Source organism: Rhinopithecus roxellana, chromosome 14, assembly GCF_007565055.1.
Source record: "Rhinopithecus roxellana isolate Shanxi Qingling chromosome 14, ASM756505v1, whole genome shotgun sequence".
In the NCBI taxonomy this organism is placed as follows: Eukaryota; Metazoa; Chordata; class Mammalia; order Primates; family Cercopithecidae; genus Rhinopithecus; species Rhinopithecus roxellana.
The window spans coordinates 73,923,419-73,941,136 of NC_044562.1; the positions used below are offsets into that span (position 1 = coordinate 73,923,419).

The 17,718-nt window shown below is 37.0% G+C and overlaps 1 protein-coding gene across 3 annotated transcripts in view; it reads left to right on the forward strand.

The window, feature by feature from the left end:
• Window positions 1-17,718, forward strand: part of OLA1 (Obg like ATPase 1) — a 184,604-nt gene that overhangs the window by 13,838 nt on the left and 153,048 nt on the right. For all 3 annotated transcript variants that reach the window (XM_010358467.2, XM_010358466.2, XM_030916648.1), the window contains 2 exons: window positions 4,273-4,416; window positions 9,898-10,025. In XM_010358467.2, the coding sequence (XP_010356769.1) occupies window positions 4,273-4,416; window positions 9,898-10,025 (272 nt within the window). The remainder of the gene's footprint in view (window positions 1-4,272; window positions 4,417-9,897; window positions 10,026-17,718) is intronic.

Consider the following 17,718-nt stretch of genomic DNA (forward strand, 5'->3'; position numbering starts at 1 on the left):
TAAACATATAATATATGGCCATGCGCAGTGGCTCACGCCTGTAATCCTAGCACTTTGGGAGGCTGAGGCAGGAGGATCACTTGAGTTCAGGAGTTTAAGACCAACCTGGCCAACATGGCAAAACCCTGTCTCTTCTAAAAGTACAAAAAATTAGCTGGCTGTGGTGTCATGCACCTGTAGTCCCAGCTACTCTGGAGGCTGAGGCATGAGAATCTCTTGAACCCAGGAGGTGGAGGTTGCAGTAAGCCAAGATCGTGGCACTGCACCCCAGCCGGGTGACAGAGTGAGATTCTGTCGCAAAATAAAAAATGTGATATATTATACAATTTACCATCTTCATTGTTTTTAAATGTGCAGTTCAATTGTGTTAACTATAATCATTGTTGTATAACAGATCTCTAGAACTTTTTCATCTTGCATATCTGAAACTCTGTACCCATTGAACAACTTCCCATTTTTCTTTCCCCCCAGTCCCTGGAAACCACCATTCTTCTTTCTGTTTCCATGATTTTGACTACTCTAGATAATCTCATATAAGTAGAATATATGCGTATATGAATATAAGTAGAATCATAAAGTGTTTGTACTTTTGCGACTGGCTTACTTTACTCAGCATAGTGTCCTTAAAGGTTATTCACATTGTAGCATGTGACAGGATTTCCTTCTTTTTAAGGGCTGAGTAATATTCTGTCATATGTAGATAACATTTTCTTTATCCATTCATCTGTTTATGGACATTTGGTTCTACCTCTCGGCTATTATGAAAAATGCATCAATGAATATGGGTTTGCAAATATCTCTTTGAGATCCTGCTTTCAACTCTTCTGGATATATACCCAGAAGTGAGATTGCTGGATCATATGGTAATTCTATTTTTACCTTTTTGAGGAACCTCAAACTGTTTTCCACAGTGTCTGTACCACTTTACATTCCTACCAGCAGTGCGCAGAGTTCTAATTTCTCTGTACTCTTGCCAACACTTGATATTTTTTTTTTTTGATAGTAGCCATCCTAATAATTGTAAGGTTATATCTCATTGTGGTTTTGATTTGCATTTTTCTAGTGATTAGTGGTTGAGCATCTTTTCATATTTTTTTAGCCATTTGTGTCTCTTCTTTGGAGAAATAATCTGTTGAGAATAGACATTTCTCTAGGTGTGATCATTGCTGCTGAAGTGTTGCTATTTTTAGGCCTTCTTCTCTGATGGAGTTAGAAAATACGTAATTACACTCACCCATGTATACATGGATTGGTATTTATTTCTGTCATCTTATGTATTTGTGTATCTATCAGATAGATGCTTTTAACAGTTTAGTTATATCTAAATTGAAAATATTTTGCAAGGACTTTCTAATTCTTTTCCCATGTTTTGAATGGATATTATATATACATGGTTAATTCAGAATGCTGTGGGAATTTGCACTGGTATCCCTACTTCCCATTACATGCTGCAATTTTGTATAAAGTTTTACATAAAACATCTATTCTGTCAGGTTTACTTAATAGATTAAAATAGTAATTTCCAAAATAAAGTATTTAGGTCCTAAGTCTAGGGGGCATACACTTAGTCTAGTCACTGTGTTTTTTTTTTTATTTTAATACTACCATTACTGAAATAAGTTATGTAAACCCATTCTTGCATGAGAGAAATTCCTACAACTTTGAATCTTTCTCCTACTTTTAAGCTTTAATATTAACCTCAAGGGATCTAAGTGTGTGTGTGTGTGTTTAAAAAGTTCTCATTTTACAAAAAGCATATGGGCTTTAATACTTCAGGCATAGGCCAAAACTTTCAAATTCTTTGCTTTTGCAAGGCTTTTCTTAATAGATTTGAATAGATCAAAATGTCTTATGTTGCCACTGAAGCCTATAGTAATGATCCTTAGAAATTTTTCTTTTTCCTTCTTCCTTATTTCTTTTTACTTTTTTATACTTACAAAGCTGTTAGAAGCTACAGATGACTTGGGTTTTATGAAATTTAAAATTCATCTAAAATGAGACAGTCTGTGAAAATGGACATTTGTCTTCTAAGTTTAGTTTGAATGCATGTAAGAATTTTTTCTGCCTAAGGAATTTTCTTTTGCTATGTTTTACCATATACGCTTTAGGGGATACATTTTTAAAAAAAATCACAAAACATACTTTGTTTTGTCCAGGTAGACAATATAAAATATTATAAATAGTAATAGCCGTACATTTGAAAAAACTTCCGTAAACAACCTATGGCCTTTTCAGAATTGCAATTGACTGTGGTAATAGCAATGAGCGGTTTTTAAACTACACTATACAAAAATGCAGTAGCATTTTATCTTCATAATGTTAGGCCCAAGTGTCCTATAAATGTTTAAGTTAATGTATTTAAATTTTGTCTTACGTACTTTTATTACAACATTATTCTGTAATATTTCCATTGTAGTTATACAATATTTTCATTACATTTTAGATAAATAAGGATTCCTGGACTGTTCTGGCAACTTAACTATCACTCTTTATTTTAAATTTTTTCGTGGTGAGGGGAAGAAAGTATGGAGAGTGGGCCAGTATGTGTTACCAATGACTTGAGTAGGCCTTTGTAGTTTTCCCTTGAGGAAAATATCCCCAGCGGGAAAACTGGTGGTGTGCCTGAGGTTCTCCAAGTCTCCTCCAAATGTTTTGCTGGTTTCTTTCTCCATCAGCATCAGCTTTCTATGGGTATAAAGTCTGGATCCTTGCATCCTTCTTTTGCCCAGAATGGGCACAGGTCCCCAGGGTAAAAGTGGTTGGGGAGGTCAAGTGTCTCCTTCCAAATTTTTTGTTTGCATTTTTAGAATCCCAGACCCTTCAAACAGATGACTTCTGTATCCTGCATTTTAGATGGCTTTTCTAGTTCTGGGTGGGATTATTAGTCTGCTGTTAACTTTTACATCTCATCCAGAAGAAGTTTCCCACTTAGTTCTAGCCCCCAGATGACCTGTTGAAGAAATCTGGTTTTTAGTCTTATAAAATTTTCCAGAGTCTGGATTTTATTGATTTTATCTCTGTGGTATCATTTAATATGTTCTTCTGTCCTCTATATTTCCTGTAAACTAGCAGTAACATGTAAAGTGTTGGTCAGATTAAGATGACAGATGATGTATATACTTCTTTCGGGAGGTACTATTTTTTTCTCCTCTTTTTGCAGCACTAACTGTCATTGGAAATTATTACCAAGATCCATTAATTTGTTGGGGGTTGCAGAATGATGCTCTTCTAAGTTTTTATTCTTTCCTCATTTATTGGCTGGAATATGTCTATAAAATAGTTTTCTTTTCGTAACTATTGGTTATTTTGAAAGCACAATTTGTATAGGTAAGACATGGTAACCACTTTAACAGTCTTCAAAGAATTAATTACCTAGCATTCTTAAAAGATGGCCACTGAGAGTTTAAAATTTTGTTTTAGATTTTACTCTATATGATATATGACACCATATTCTCTTATTTTATATGATATTTGGTATGATATTCTCATATTTTATTTTTATTTTTAAAATTTTATTTCTTTTTTCATATTTTTAAGACATGAATGATAAAGTATTATCACATTTTTAAAAAAACATGGCTGATGTTAACATGAGTGGGCTTTCTCTGAGCACTGCTTACTTGATAGCAGTCAAATGATTGGAAAAGTAGTGACTAGTTTATTCCATATTAATAGATATTATATTTTCTTGATTTAAGTCATGCCTTGAATAAAATTCACATTTTGATTTTCATAATTCACAATTCTAGACTTACCAGTAATCCTTATATACTAATGATTAGAAGGCAGTTCTGAGTGCCAACCTCCCATTTCCTATCAGATACCAGACATTTAGCATCTCTTTCCCAATTCAGAGTTTTTGGAAAGTCATTGACTTGACTAGAGACATGCCTTGTACATTTCATGCTAGAGAAGGTTATGTTAGGTATAGATGAAGTGATGCTGGTACGATCAGGTATATTATGGAAAAAAATAGATTTTGTAGTGTGACATGAAACTCTCACTTACCACAAAGATTCTTTGAGAACATGCTTTTCAAGTTTCAAATAGACTGTGATAGGGGCATAACCTAATTATGTCATGAGCTGCCGCTATACTGTTGTAAATTTCATTGACTTCTGTTAGTAAAGAATGTGTTGTTCCTTTTTCCCTCTCTTTGTAGATTGGTTTTATATTCCTCATGGATCTTATTTGAGCATTGAAATTAGAGTGAGATAAAGTTTTCTTGGTGTTAACCTAAGAATTGATTGAAATTGCTTTTATTCGTTTTAGGAAATCTACTTTCTTCAATGTATTAACCAATAGTCAGGCTTCAGCAGAAAACTTCCCATTCTGCACTATTGATCCTAATGAGAGCAGAGTACCTGTGCCAGATGAAAGGTTTGACTTTCTTTGCCAGTACCACAAACCAGCAAGGTAAGAGATATTTTATGCTATTTATTTGGTGGCTTTGTGTAGACTGGGCAGATATGTATGTGATATGTTTAAAGTCATATGGAAGAATTTTTCTTTTAAAATTAATGTAGCATTATTGTTTTGGATGAGTATAAAAGTAATGCAGAGGGTTGGGCCTGGTGGCTCACGCCTATAATCTCAGCACTTTTGGAGGCCCAGGAGGGCAGATCATGAGGTCAGGAGTTTGAGACCAGCCTGGCTAACACACCACTCTCTACTAAAAATACAAAAAATTAGCCAGGCGGGGTGGCGGGAGCCTGTAATCCCAGCTATTCGGAAGGCTGAGGCAGGAGAATTGCTTGAACCCAGGAGGTGGAGGTTGCAGTGAGCCGAGTTACGCCATTGCACTTCAGCCTCGGCAACAGAGCAAGACTCCATCTCAAAAAGAAAAAAAGTAATGCAGAGTATGGAGAAGGGTGTAGAAGGGTATACCCAGTTGTTAACATTGCAATTATTTTTTTCTGGGGAGTATGAAATAGAGGGAGTAATTAGTCTGTATTATGTGATCTCATTTATGTAAAACTATATGTGTTTGCTTATATGCATAAAAAATGTATGAACATAGGCTGATGATTGTCTCTGGGTAGTGGAATTGTTAGGTGATTTTTACTTTATTCTTATATTCCTCTATGTTTGAATTTTTTTACAATAAGCGTGTATTATATCTTTAATAAAAAATAAGTAAAACTTTTATTAGGAAAAGATGAGATAGTTCATTGTAGGAAGTTCAGACATTAGGGAAATGTATAATGAGAGGAGTGAAAACCACCTTTACTTCCTCTACCTTGATATAACAGTTGTAAATACTTTGGGGATATATCCTTCCATCATTTCCTGACTGTGCGCACACTTCCTTACAGAAATAGAATACTTGTTTTACTTGGGATATTATTAATATCTTTCTGGATTAAGCAATACAGACTTAAGTAATAATTTCTAATATAATACTTATATTTATTGCTATATTATATGAATATAGCACAGTTTACCATTTGCTTATTATTGAGAATTTAGTTTGTTTTTAATTTTTTACTATTTTTAATATCCTGATAAATCCCAAGTTTCTGTCTCGTGTCCTGAACTCTGCAGAACTCCAGATTTCTTCTATCTCTAACTGCCTCCTTGATATTGACACTTGGAGGTCTGAATAGGTGCCTTAGACTTGACATGTCCAAAATGACCTCTTGATTTCACCTTCTTGCACCAAATTCTTCTTCAAGACTGCCATAACTCAATAAATAGCACTGTCATTTCCTCAGTTGCTTCAATCAGTGCCCACCGTTTATCTTTGATTCTTCTCTCCCCTCACCCCGTATCCAGTCTGTCAGCAATTTTGTGAGTTCTAACTACAAAGTGTATACTGAACTCATTCACTTTTCTCACTTTCACTTACTAGTTGTAGCATCCATTGATTTTTTTGATGAATTAATTTTTACTATGAGTATTCTCACATGGTGATTTTGTAATTCTATCGTTCCTGCTTCATTTGTTAATATTGTACTATAAGGAAAAGCTTTCTTCATCTGTTCATTCATGTATTTATTCAGATGAGTGTTATTTTATTGGTTTTAATCTGTCACAAGCATTGATTTGATGCTCAAATTATATCTCTTAGATTGGCTCCTCAGGCTGACTTCAGTGTCCTTTCTAAAACATTTTTATTTTTAAATGATTTTAAATTTATATAAAAGCTGCAAAAGTACACAAGTGCTTATACACCCTTGCATACCCAGATTCTTTGAAACTTTGAGAATAAGTGACAGACATGATGTCATATTATACTTCGGTTCTTTAGTTTGTATTTACTAAATACAAAGACATCCTCCCACACAACCATAGTAAACCATCAAAATCAGGGTAGTTTACTACAGGATTAACACTGATTCCATATTACCATCTAATTCGTAGACTTTATTTAGATTTTTTCAGTTGTTCCAATAATATGCTTTGTTGCATCTAAACCAGGATCCTGTGTTTGTTCAGTTGTTTTATCTCATTTTTTCCTTTCTTTTCTTTTTAAAATAGAGATGGGGTCTTGCTATGTTGCCCCAGGGTGGTCTTGAACTGTCAGCCTCAGGCATTCCTCCTGCCTCATCCTCCCAAAATGGTGGGATTACAGGCATGAGGTACTGTGCCTGGCCTTTCTTTTCTTTCTTTCTTTCTTTTTTTTTTTTTTTTTAAAAGACAGAATCTTGCTGTGTTGCCCAGGCTGGAGTGCAGTGGTGTGATCATACCTCACTGTAGCCTCCAACTCCTGGGCACAATCAAATGATTCTCTCACCTCAGCCTCCTGAGTAGCTGGGACTACAGGCACATGCCACACTGTGCCTGGCTAATTTTTAAAGTTTTTGTAGAGATGGGGTCTTGCCATGTTGCCTAGGCTGGTTTGAACTCCTGGGCTCAAGTAATCCTCCTGTCTTGGCCTCCCAAAGTTGTGCCCAGACCCACCAGCCTGTTTCTATTGAAGAACATTAATAAATGTTTTTGGTAGTCTGTGTTCATTACAGTATAGCGATTAAAAAGAGTTTTAACATCATTTTAGTCTCAAGAGTTCTAAAGTAGTATTTCATTCTAGAAGTATTTTGTTCAAGTAGTCGTGAAATCATTGGTGTAATACATCAGAAATCCTTGAATTAAATCTCAAGTTTTAATTTTTTGAGATGTTGTATTAATAGTTTAAACCTTATCCTAGCCATAAATCACAAATCAGAATTGAGAAGCTCATTTTCAATAGAAAATAGAATCTCAGAGCTGAATATCTTCCATGAAATAATTTGTTCATGGTCACACTTATAGTTATGTCAACCAGAAATAGAACTCAAGGCTTCTCACTTCAAATTTAGTGCCATTCTACCCATATGCATGCTACTTAGTCCATTTTGTATTGCTGTGAAGGGTTACCTGAGGCTGGGTAATTTATAAAGAAAATGGGTTTATTTGGCTCATGGTTCTGCAGGTCATACAAGCACAGCACCAGCATCTGTTTGGCTTTTGGTAAGGGCAAGGCCTCAGAAAGTGTTTTTTTTTTTTTTTTTTTTTTTTTGATAAGGAGTTTCACTCTTGTTGCCGAGGCTGAAGTGCAGTGGCGTGATCTCAGTTCACTGCAACCTCCGCCTCCCGGGTTCAAGCGATTCTCCTACCTGAGCCTCCCAAGTAGCTGGGCTTACAGGCGTGTACTACCATGCCCTTCTAATTTTGTATTTTTAGTAGAGACGTGGTTTCTCCGTGTTGGTCAGGCTGGTCTCAAACTCCCGACCTCAGGTGATCCACCTGCCTCAGCCTTCCAAAGTGCTGAGATTATAGGCGTGAGCCACCGCACCCAGACAAGGAAGCTTTAACTCATGACCAGAAGATGAAAAGGATAGTAGGTGTGTCACATGGAGACAGGGGGAGCAAGAGAGAGTGGAGAGAGGTACCAGACCCTTTTAAACAATCTGCTCTCCAGTGAACTAACAGAGTGAGAACTCATTACTGTGGGGAGGGCACCAAGCCATTCATGAGGGATCCACCCCTGTGACCCACACACCTCCCACCAGGCCCCACCTCCACCATTGGGCATCACATTTCAACATAAGTTTTGGAGGTGACACAACATCCAAACTATGTCAACTTCATATTTATCATATGGGTGCTTTTAGTTGTTAGAAATATCATTTAGGATGAATTTAGTTGCCCTTAACAGAGTGACTTACAGAGCTGATTTATTGAGTTAGTAACAGGTAGCACAGTGTTTAGCTCAGTGATATCATCAAAGGCCTGACTTCTTTCCTGTCTTCAGTTTACTTTATCAACTTGATCATAGGTTGTCTTCCCCTTGTGGTCACAGGATAGATCTGTATACTTTCTCATCCATGTTCAGAGTAAAACGGGATTGCTTCTAGAAATTCTCCCAGAAGACTGATGAGCTTCTATTTAACAGCCTCCTACACCCCCTCCAGTAAACCTCTTCTTAAGTCTTTTCATGTCTTTTTTTGTTTTTTAAGAGGTGGAGTCTCACCATGTTGCCCAGGCTGGACTTGAACTCCTGGGCTCAAGCCATCCTCCCTCCTGACTCAGCCTCCCAGATACTTGGGACTACAGATGTATGCCACCATGCTTGGCTTCTTAAGTTCTTTGAGGTGATTAGGGCAAGGTGAAGGTAGGCGATTAGGGCAAGGTGAAGGTCCTAGAATTTTTTTACTTTGCCTAGGAATGAGATTAAACTGCTTAGTGAAGGCCGGAGCTACATGCCTCACTTCTAGAGTGAGGGGTAGAGTAAGCTTCTCCAAAGCTCTGGGCTATGCTGGAGAGGAATGGCTACCGAAATGAAAATCAGTATAGGTACCAAGAGAGGGGGCAGTGGATGCTGGGGAGGCAGTCACTGTGTCCAACAACAAAAAAACTAACCAAATTTATGTGGTTTTAGTGGATTTGGTGGTAACAATAATCAAGTAATTTCAATCTGTAATACTTGTTTATAGAATAATTATTTTGAAAGGACTCATTTTCCATGCCAATAATAGGGAAGTCTTTTGTGGAACTTTTATGTTGTATTTTATCAGGTAGTGAAATTGACATTCTGCAAAATGCATGCTCTCGAAAATTGACAAAGGATACACAATTACATTATATATACCTTTGTCATATAACATTAAAAGTAGCTTTTATTTATTGATATACTTAAATCTCCATTTTGACATGGCAGACTGATCTTCCTAACTTGGTTTTTAACTTGTGTTAAATGTGCCTTTGTTTAGCAAAGCAAAGGTTATTTTGTATATAGCCTAATTTGGTTGCTGTTATCAACAACTAGGTTATTACTATGCTGATAACTGGTTCTCAGCATTACACATTTTTTTTTTTTGTCTATATAACATGTGGGTGATCAAATGCAAACCCAGACAGCCTGTGTTTGAATCCCAGTTTTGTCACTACTGGCTGAGTGATCCTGAATACAATAGATTTCGTAACTCCTCTAAGGCATAATTTCCTTATCTGTAAAGTGGGCTTAATAAATAGCACCCATCTTATAGAGTTAATTTGAACTTTGAAGTGAGATAATATGTGTAAAATACTTAATTTAGTATCTGGCACAAAGTTAGTTGGCTCATTTTATGATGATTACCTCGGCATACTCTAAACATTCTTCACCGCTTTTTTGAGTGTGTGCATGTGCCAATAGAACGTTACAGTAAATTTAATGATGTGTTTTAATTTCAGAAACATGATAAATACATTTATACTGTTTCAGTTTTCTCCCTCATTATCCTAGGTAAGAAAGTCCTAATGTATTACAAGGCCATTTCTAATTTTTTTTGAGGGGGTGGATATTCATTTATCAAATCATTATTGTTCCATTGTTCTAGAAAGGAAAGAATTTCTGTAAAATGTTTGGGGAATTCATTTGGTTAATAGATAAGTTCTTAGTACTGTTGTATAATAAAGCTATCTTTTGTTTTTCAGCAAAATTCCTGCCTTTCTAAATGTAGTGGATATTGCTGGCCTTGTGAAAGGTGCTCACAATGGGCAGGGCCTGGGGAATGCTTTTTTATCTCATATTAGTGCCTGTGATGGCATCTTTCATCTAACACGTAAGTACAGTTGTTTATTTAATCATTGATTTCATTCAGACCAGTGTTTTCTTTCCATTAGTACTCAAATAACATTAGAAAAGACTAATGGAAGATTGCTTTGCTTTACCAGATGAATCTTGGGTTTGTCTGTAAATCTGTGACTTTAATGTTACTTAGTATCATCTCTGTATCTGAGGGCTTATTCCATAGCAAGTATATGCTGCGTTGAGATTATATTCGAATTGAACTTTATTCCCTGTTCTGGATTAGAGCAATCAAAAAGTGTTTCTATATGGAACTTTGTTCATTGTAAAGGCATTTTGAAATTGTCTTAAACTGTGGACCTTTTATTGCTTTTCTGTGTGTTAAGAAGGCAGAATTGTTAGAGAAGGGGACTCTGATTATTTAACAAGAGAGAAAGGCTTCTGGGTTATCTATTAGAGATGAAAAGATTAAAGAGAAACTATAGATCAGCTAGTCCTTATGGAGAGAGGAATATAAAGCAAAGAGAAAAAACAGAACTGTGGCTTAGTTTGGGCTCTGTTGACCAACTATAAAAGTGAGCCAATCACATAGTAGTTTTCTGACAAAATAGAGTTTAGGTTAAGGCTTAGGTCAAGGCTGCACTTTGTGTTAATAGTATTATAATGAGCAAATTAATAGAAACAGAAAATACAAGCTAGAGGTGAGAGGGCCAGCTGTGGTCTGGATAAGTGCCTTTGTTACTGGTCCTCAACTAGATAACTAGAGTAATTGAGAGTGAGCTTTTAGAAAATATAGCAATTTGACTAATTTTTTGGTCATTTGAATAAAGTAATAATAAAATTGTGCTGGTACTTTTTGTGTGCCTTTTATAAAACACCATTTACCTCTGTGATTTGCATAAGCTGTCTAGAAAAAAGATTTGTTTGCCTAGTATTAGGTTGGCGCAAAAGTAATTGCAGTTTTGCCAACGTAATGCCCAAAACTGCAATTACTTTTGTACCAACCTGATAATTCATTTGTATTGTATTTTACAAAACCCCATGACAGACAATTTGAGAAGCATTGATCTAGGTAGTTTAAATTTGCGTAAAGGTGTGGTGAGACCTCTGGGAAGTCTAGACAAAGAATGAGGCTGTGACAGGGAGGTGATCCAGTCTCGTAGAAAAGTTTTAACTAAAGCCTGTATATTGGCAGAACCTCTGTTTTCCTGACTGGTTTTCTTCTGGTTCTGGTGACTGATGTGAGAATTTCAAAGAGAAGCTGGAGTGAACTGTGACTCCTGGATTTCTGGAGTAGGTCAGTTGAATGAATTGTGAACTGTTCATTGAGACATTAAAGACAGAAAAAGCAGCAAGTATTGAGAGAGATGATGATGAATTCAGTTTGGGGCAATTTAAAAAATTTTGTAGTTGAGACATCCTGATAGGTGTCTGTCAGAAACTAGAATTGATAGAACACACGTGACAGAAGGATCAGGGCAAGAGAACTGAAGATTTGGGTATGAGAGAGTGAGTTGATGGGTGGAAAAGAACTTAAAATACAGAGTGAGAGTGAAAATAGGAGAGGACTGAAAAATGGAAGGCTTATGGATCTGATTCCCGGATAAGGGTTTATAACAGGTAGGTTGAGTGTAAGGGTGTCATGTGGTTAGGGAGGGATATTTGACTTAAAATTTTCCAAGCAGGAGCAATTTAGGATGATGGTAAGGTCCTGATAATGTTGGTAATAAAAATGTCTCTGGTTTTGTTGTTTCTTACATAATATTCATTTGATGTGTTTTTCTGACCCTTGGGGGGAAAATGAATTTGGTGAGGAGCATACATACTATACTATATTTAAGTCAGGCCAAAGATACTATCATTCAGGAAGGAAAGAAAATCCAATTAAACTAGATACTCTGCTCTTTTAGAGTGATTGATCTCAGAATGTGAAAGTGTCAAAATATGCATCTTAGAATTGATGAAATACAGTGTATATATTATTGTATAGTACATAGAACACTGAATGATACATTTATAATCAGAACTAAAAAAAAATCCTTAGATTTATAGTCAGAAAAAAAGACATGTAGAGATTAGAAAGATTAGGGATTACTTTGAGGCTATGAAAATTGATAATTCTTTAATTTCAACTGTCAGATATATGTTAGTGTTTAGAGTACTTTTCAGCTTTCTATTACAACATCTGAAAGTTTGGGAACAGAAAAAATTGTTAATGAGAAGTTTTAGTTTATCACTGAATTTTAATTTATTAGTGTCATGTTTATCTCCATTAATTTGATTAATTTTTAAAAATTAACTTTTCCCTCACCTTGTTTACGTCCCTGGGTTATTAGAAATATGTAAAATATATACATTGTTGCAAACACATATACTTGTTTAAAATGCAAATACTCATCTTGATGGATTTGCTTTGGCTTTAAATCTTTAGATCACTCTATCTTATTCATTTGACCCATTTGACTCTTATAAGTGTGGTAGGTGCTGAGGGATGTATTGGTGAGTAAAAACAGACACGACCGTTTTTCTCATGAGCTTATCCAGTGGAGGATATAGACATTGAATAAAATGGTCACATAAATATTAGATGTCTTTCCAGTTGTGTACAAGGAGAAAGGAATGTGTGTGTGAGTATGCAGTGTTACCTTGAGGAGGTGACAGTTATGCTGAGAGGTAAAAGCTGAATGGGAGCTAAGGTAGCAAAAGGAGGAAAGGAAAGATTAATTATTCAGAGTAAATGGTTTGTTTCAAGGCCCTATGGTGGAAAGGAGGCTGCTGCCTTAAGAACTGCCATGGTGGATAGAATGAATGATGAGGAGGAGTAGCGATGGAAAAGAGCCCAGGGATATAGTTAGGGATGTCATTAAGTTCACCATATTAAAGATATCCATCTGAAATGGCTTAAAGAAAAAATACCTTATTTATTTATTTATTTATTTGAGACAGAGTCTTGCTCTGTCCTCCAGGCTGGAGTACAGTGGCATCATCTTGGCTCACTGAAACCTCCACTTCCCAGGTTCAAGCAATTCTCCTGCCTCAGCCCATCCAATAGCTGGGATTATAGGAGCTCACTACCATGCCAGGCTGCTTTTTGTATTTTTAGTAGAGACGGGATTTCACCATGTTGGCCAGGCTGGTCCCGAACTCCTCACCTCAAGTGATATGTCCACTTTGGCCTCCGAAAGTGCTGAGATTACAGGTGTGAGCCACTGTGCCCGGCCTAAATACAAAGGATTTTAAATGGACAATTGAGGTGGGGATGGAGGCAGATGAAATTGTTCCAGCAGCTTATTTTGCAATTACAGTATTCAGTTGAGTTGCGCTTTTTTTTTTTCCCATGAGGCATTTTATTTGTAAATATATGTATTACATCCCTAGAAAAAGAATCCCAGGATTTTCCCTCCTGTGTGTTTTCGTCTTCTTCATGGTCCATGATGCCAGCTGAGGTTGTCAGTACAATGAAACCAAACTGGCGGGATGGAAGCAGATTATTCTGCCAGTTTTATAGATCTTTGAGTTGCACTCAAATCTGGGGCTGATCACTCCACACTTGTTTGGCCTGCCTGTGAGGTTCACAACAATTTTCCCAGCTCTGCGATCATCAGTGATTTCAAATTTGCCAATGTAACCGTGCTTCATCATCACACTGAGAAACCAGACGATGACTTTGGAGCACGGCCTAATAAGCACCTGGCATTTGTCTCTCCTTTCTGCATTGTTGATGCTCTTGAGGGCATCAGCCAGGACATTCATGTGCACCGTTGTGGTGGCGCTGAAAGATGGCAGAAAGGGAACGGGAGGGGAGAGCACAGGGAGTTCGAGTTGCACTTTTAATGTTTTAACCAATCAAAATGGGCTGAGCACGGTGGCTCATGCCTGTAACACCAGCATTTTGGGAGACAGAGGTGGACAGATTGCTTGAGTTCGAGACCAGTCTGGACAACATCGTGAGACTCCTGTCTACCAAAAATACAAAAAATTAGCTGGGTATGGTGGCGCGTGCCTGTGGTCTCAGCTACCCAAGGCTGGATTGGGAGGTCTGCTTAGCTTGTGAGGCGGAAGTTGCAGTGAGCCAGTGTTGTGCCACTGCACTCTAACCTGGGTGGCAGAGTGAGACCCATCTCAAAAAAAAAAAAAAAAAAAAAAGAAAAGAAGGGAAGTAAAAATGGAGTAAGTTGCCAATAGTTTGAATTTTCATTTTGTATAAAACTATATTTCCAAGATACTGATGATGATTTCCCTAGATGTTTGAGCATAAACAATGTAGAAAAGTTTTTTTTTTTTTTTTTTAAAGAGTCAGGGTCTTGCTATGTTATCTGGGCTGGTCTTGAACTCCTGGACTCAAGCAGTCCTCCACCTTGGCCTGCCAAAGTGCTGGGATTACAGTCATGAGCCACCGTGCCCGGCCAGTAATGTATAACGCTTCTTTCACACATAAAATGTATTTGCCCAGGTGTGGTGGCTCATGCCTGTAATCCTAGCACTTTGGGAGACTTACGCAGATCACTTGAGCTTAGGAGTTCAAGACTGGCCTGGGAAGCATAGGGAGACCACATCGCTGAAAAAAAAAAAAAAAAAGAAAAAAAAAAATTAGCCAGTCTTGGTGGCCTGTGCCTTGTAGTTCCAGCTACTTGCGAGACTGGGGCGGGAGGATCACTTGAGCTCAAGAGTTGGAGGCTGCAATGACTTGTGATTGCACCACTGCACTCCAGCCTGGATGACAGAGCAAGATCCCCTGTCTAAAAAAATAAAAAAGATTAAAAGAATCTATACACATTACTTAGTTTGTTTACCCCCAAATAACATACCCTCCCACCCACTGGGGTTTGCTGCCTAATGTAAAGGTATTTCAGATCCCTATCCCCATTAGTCATTTAGAGTTCTTGCTAAAGTTTTATTTTCAGTAGTTTTCTTGTTTGCAAAGTGTACTAATGAGGACATGCAAGATAGTAGAAATAATGAAAGATTATTTTCTTGTTTGAATATGTACAGATCTGGAGCTACTGTAGTTTTTTAAAGTGTATTTTTGAAGTTACTGTATGCTAACTCATAACTATGGATTCAGCTATATAAACAGTTTATCTTTCACTAAACAAGTGCTGCTGAGGTGAAAGTTAGGTCTTATTTTGACACTTAAAAATATAACAACTGTCAGGATTTGCATGAGGAATTACAAGAGCTCATCTTTTTATTCTGGTGGTTTTTTTTTTAATCAGAAAAGCTTTGTGAGAAATATTTTTATAGTACAAATGAATGTCTGCTTATTAAATTTAATTTGAAAACAGAATCAGAGTCTTTGCTTATTGGAGGGTCACTTATTTTTCTTGCCCTAGTTTAAATCCTTGGAATACTTTTCCAAAAGAATATCGGTTCTTCAGTGATAGTAAGGAGCTGAAAAAAAAAGATTCAAAGCCAGGTGCAGTGGCACATGCTGGCAATCCTAGCTACTCAGGAGGCTGAGGCCCGAGGATTGTTTGAGCCTAGTAGTTTGAGACTGTAATGTGTTATGATTGTGCCTGTGACTAGCCACTTCACTGTAGCCTGGGCAACAGAGCGAGACTTTGTTTCTTTTAAAAAAAAGAGAGAATACTGATTCAAGAATGATCTAATAATCTGCTGTCTAGGTGAAACTTTACGTGTAGCTAATTGAAGATTCTCATCTTGTGTGTAAGCCCAGTTTGCCCCAAATGTGGACTAATTTTATATAGCAGGTAGATGCAGCATTAAAAATTTTTCTATACACAATAATATGGATGAATCTCAAAATAATTATGCTGAGTGGAAGAAGGCAGTCCAAAAAAAGAGCGTATACTATGATTCCATTTATATAGGATTCTAGAAAATGCATACTAATTAGAAAGCAGATCATGGTAGCCTGGTGGAGGAGCAGAGAGAGGGATTATAAAGGGCTGTGAGGAAACTCTTGGAGTGGTGGATATGCTCATAATCTTGATTGTGGTGATAGTTTCACAGGTGTATGCATATGTCAAGACATGTATACATCTGACTACACTTTTTGTACATTTTATTGTATGTCAGTTTCACCTCATTAAAGCAAAAAAAGTGGGAAAGAAAACTTTTCTTATACTTTTCCTTTTAGGGGAGCTTTGTTTGTACTCTGTTTACTTTGTTTCAGCAGTGTAAGTGTTGGAAACAATGTCATATTTTTAGATAATAATTAGCAGGTTGGTGCAGCTATTTATATTGATTTAAAAATGAAAATAGGGCCGGGTATGGTGGCTCATACTGGTAATCCTAGCACTTTGGGAGCTGAGGCGAGTGGATTACTTCAGCCCAGTAGTGCGAGAGCAGCCTGGGCAACATAGTGAGATCTCGTCTCTAGAAAAAAAAATTAAAAGGAAAAATAAAACCTGATTATTTATGAGCCTTAAAATTTTGTGAAGAACTTTGGGTTTTGGTGCAATTATAGTGAAATTATTTCTCTCTCATATATCAGTCTTGGAAGTACAAAATCTTTTCAGTTACAGAATTTGTTAAACTTGTTTCCAAAATACAGTTGACCCTTGAACATACTGGGGTTAGGGGAGCTGAGCCCTGCACAGTTGAAATTCGGATATAACTTTTGTCTCCTCAAAAACGGAACTACAAATAGCCTACTGCTTTCTATTATTCTATCACCAATAATAGAAACAGTCAATTAACACATATCTTGTATGTTATATATATTATATTCTATATTCTTAAAATAAAGTAAGCTAGAGAAAAGAAAATGTTTTCAAGAAAATTGTGGCCGGGTGCGATGGTTCAGGCCTGTAATCCCAGCACTTTGGGAGGCTGAGGGAGGAGAATTGCTTGAGTCTAGGAGTTTGAGACCAGCCTGGTCAACATAGGGAGATCCACATCTACAAAAGATAACATTAGCCAGCATTGTGGCATGCACCTGTAGTCTAGCTACTCAAGAGGCTAAGGCAGGAGGATTGCTTGAACTCAAGAGTTTGAGCTATGATTGTGCCACTGCACTCCAGCCTGGGTGACAGAGTGAGACCCTGTCTTAAAAAAAAAAAAAAGAGAATATACATTTACAGTATTATACTATATTTTATTGATACTGTCATCTGTTTACAAGATGAATTGTTTATCTGAAATGGCAGTAACCCCAGGTGCAAACCTCAGTCTATGGTCCATATCAAGCAATTCAACTTTTTCTTGTATTGTCAGTGACTTTTCTCTTCTCTGCTTCTTGGGAGCATTTCCAGCATCACTAGTAGCACTTTGTATAGGTACCATAATGTTATTTTTTATTTTATTATTATTGTTTTAGAGATAGGGTTTAGCTCTGTTGCTCAGGCTGGAGTGCAGTGGTATAATCATAGCTCATTGAAGCTTGGAACTCCAGGGCTCAAGTTATCCTCCTGCCTCAGCCCCCGCAAGTAGCTAGGACTACAGGTGTGCACCACCATACCCAGCTCATTTATATATATATACATATATATGTATTTTGTATTTTGTAGCGATATATATATATATATGTATTTTGTATTTTGTAGCAACAGGATCTTGCTGTGTTGCCCAGCCTGGTCTCAAACTCCTGGGCTCAAGCAGTCCTCCCGCCTTTGCCTCCCAAAGTGCTGGGATTGCAGGTGTGAGCCACTTGCCCGGCTTATGTTCTTCAACATTTTTAGTATTGTGACCATGATGAAAAATATTAATATGCAGGAACCTTGAGGGATCACTTTTTACAGCAATACACAATTTACTGGAGAAAT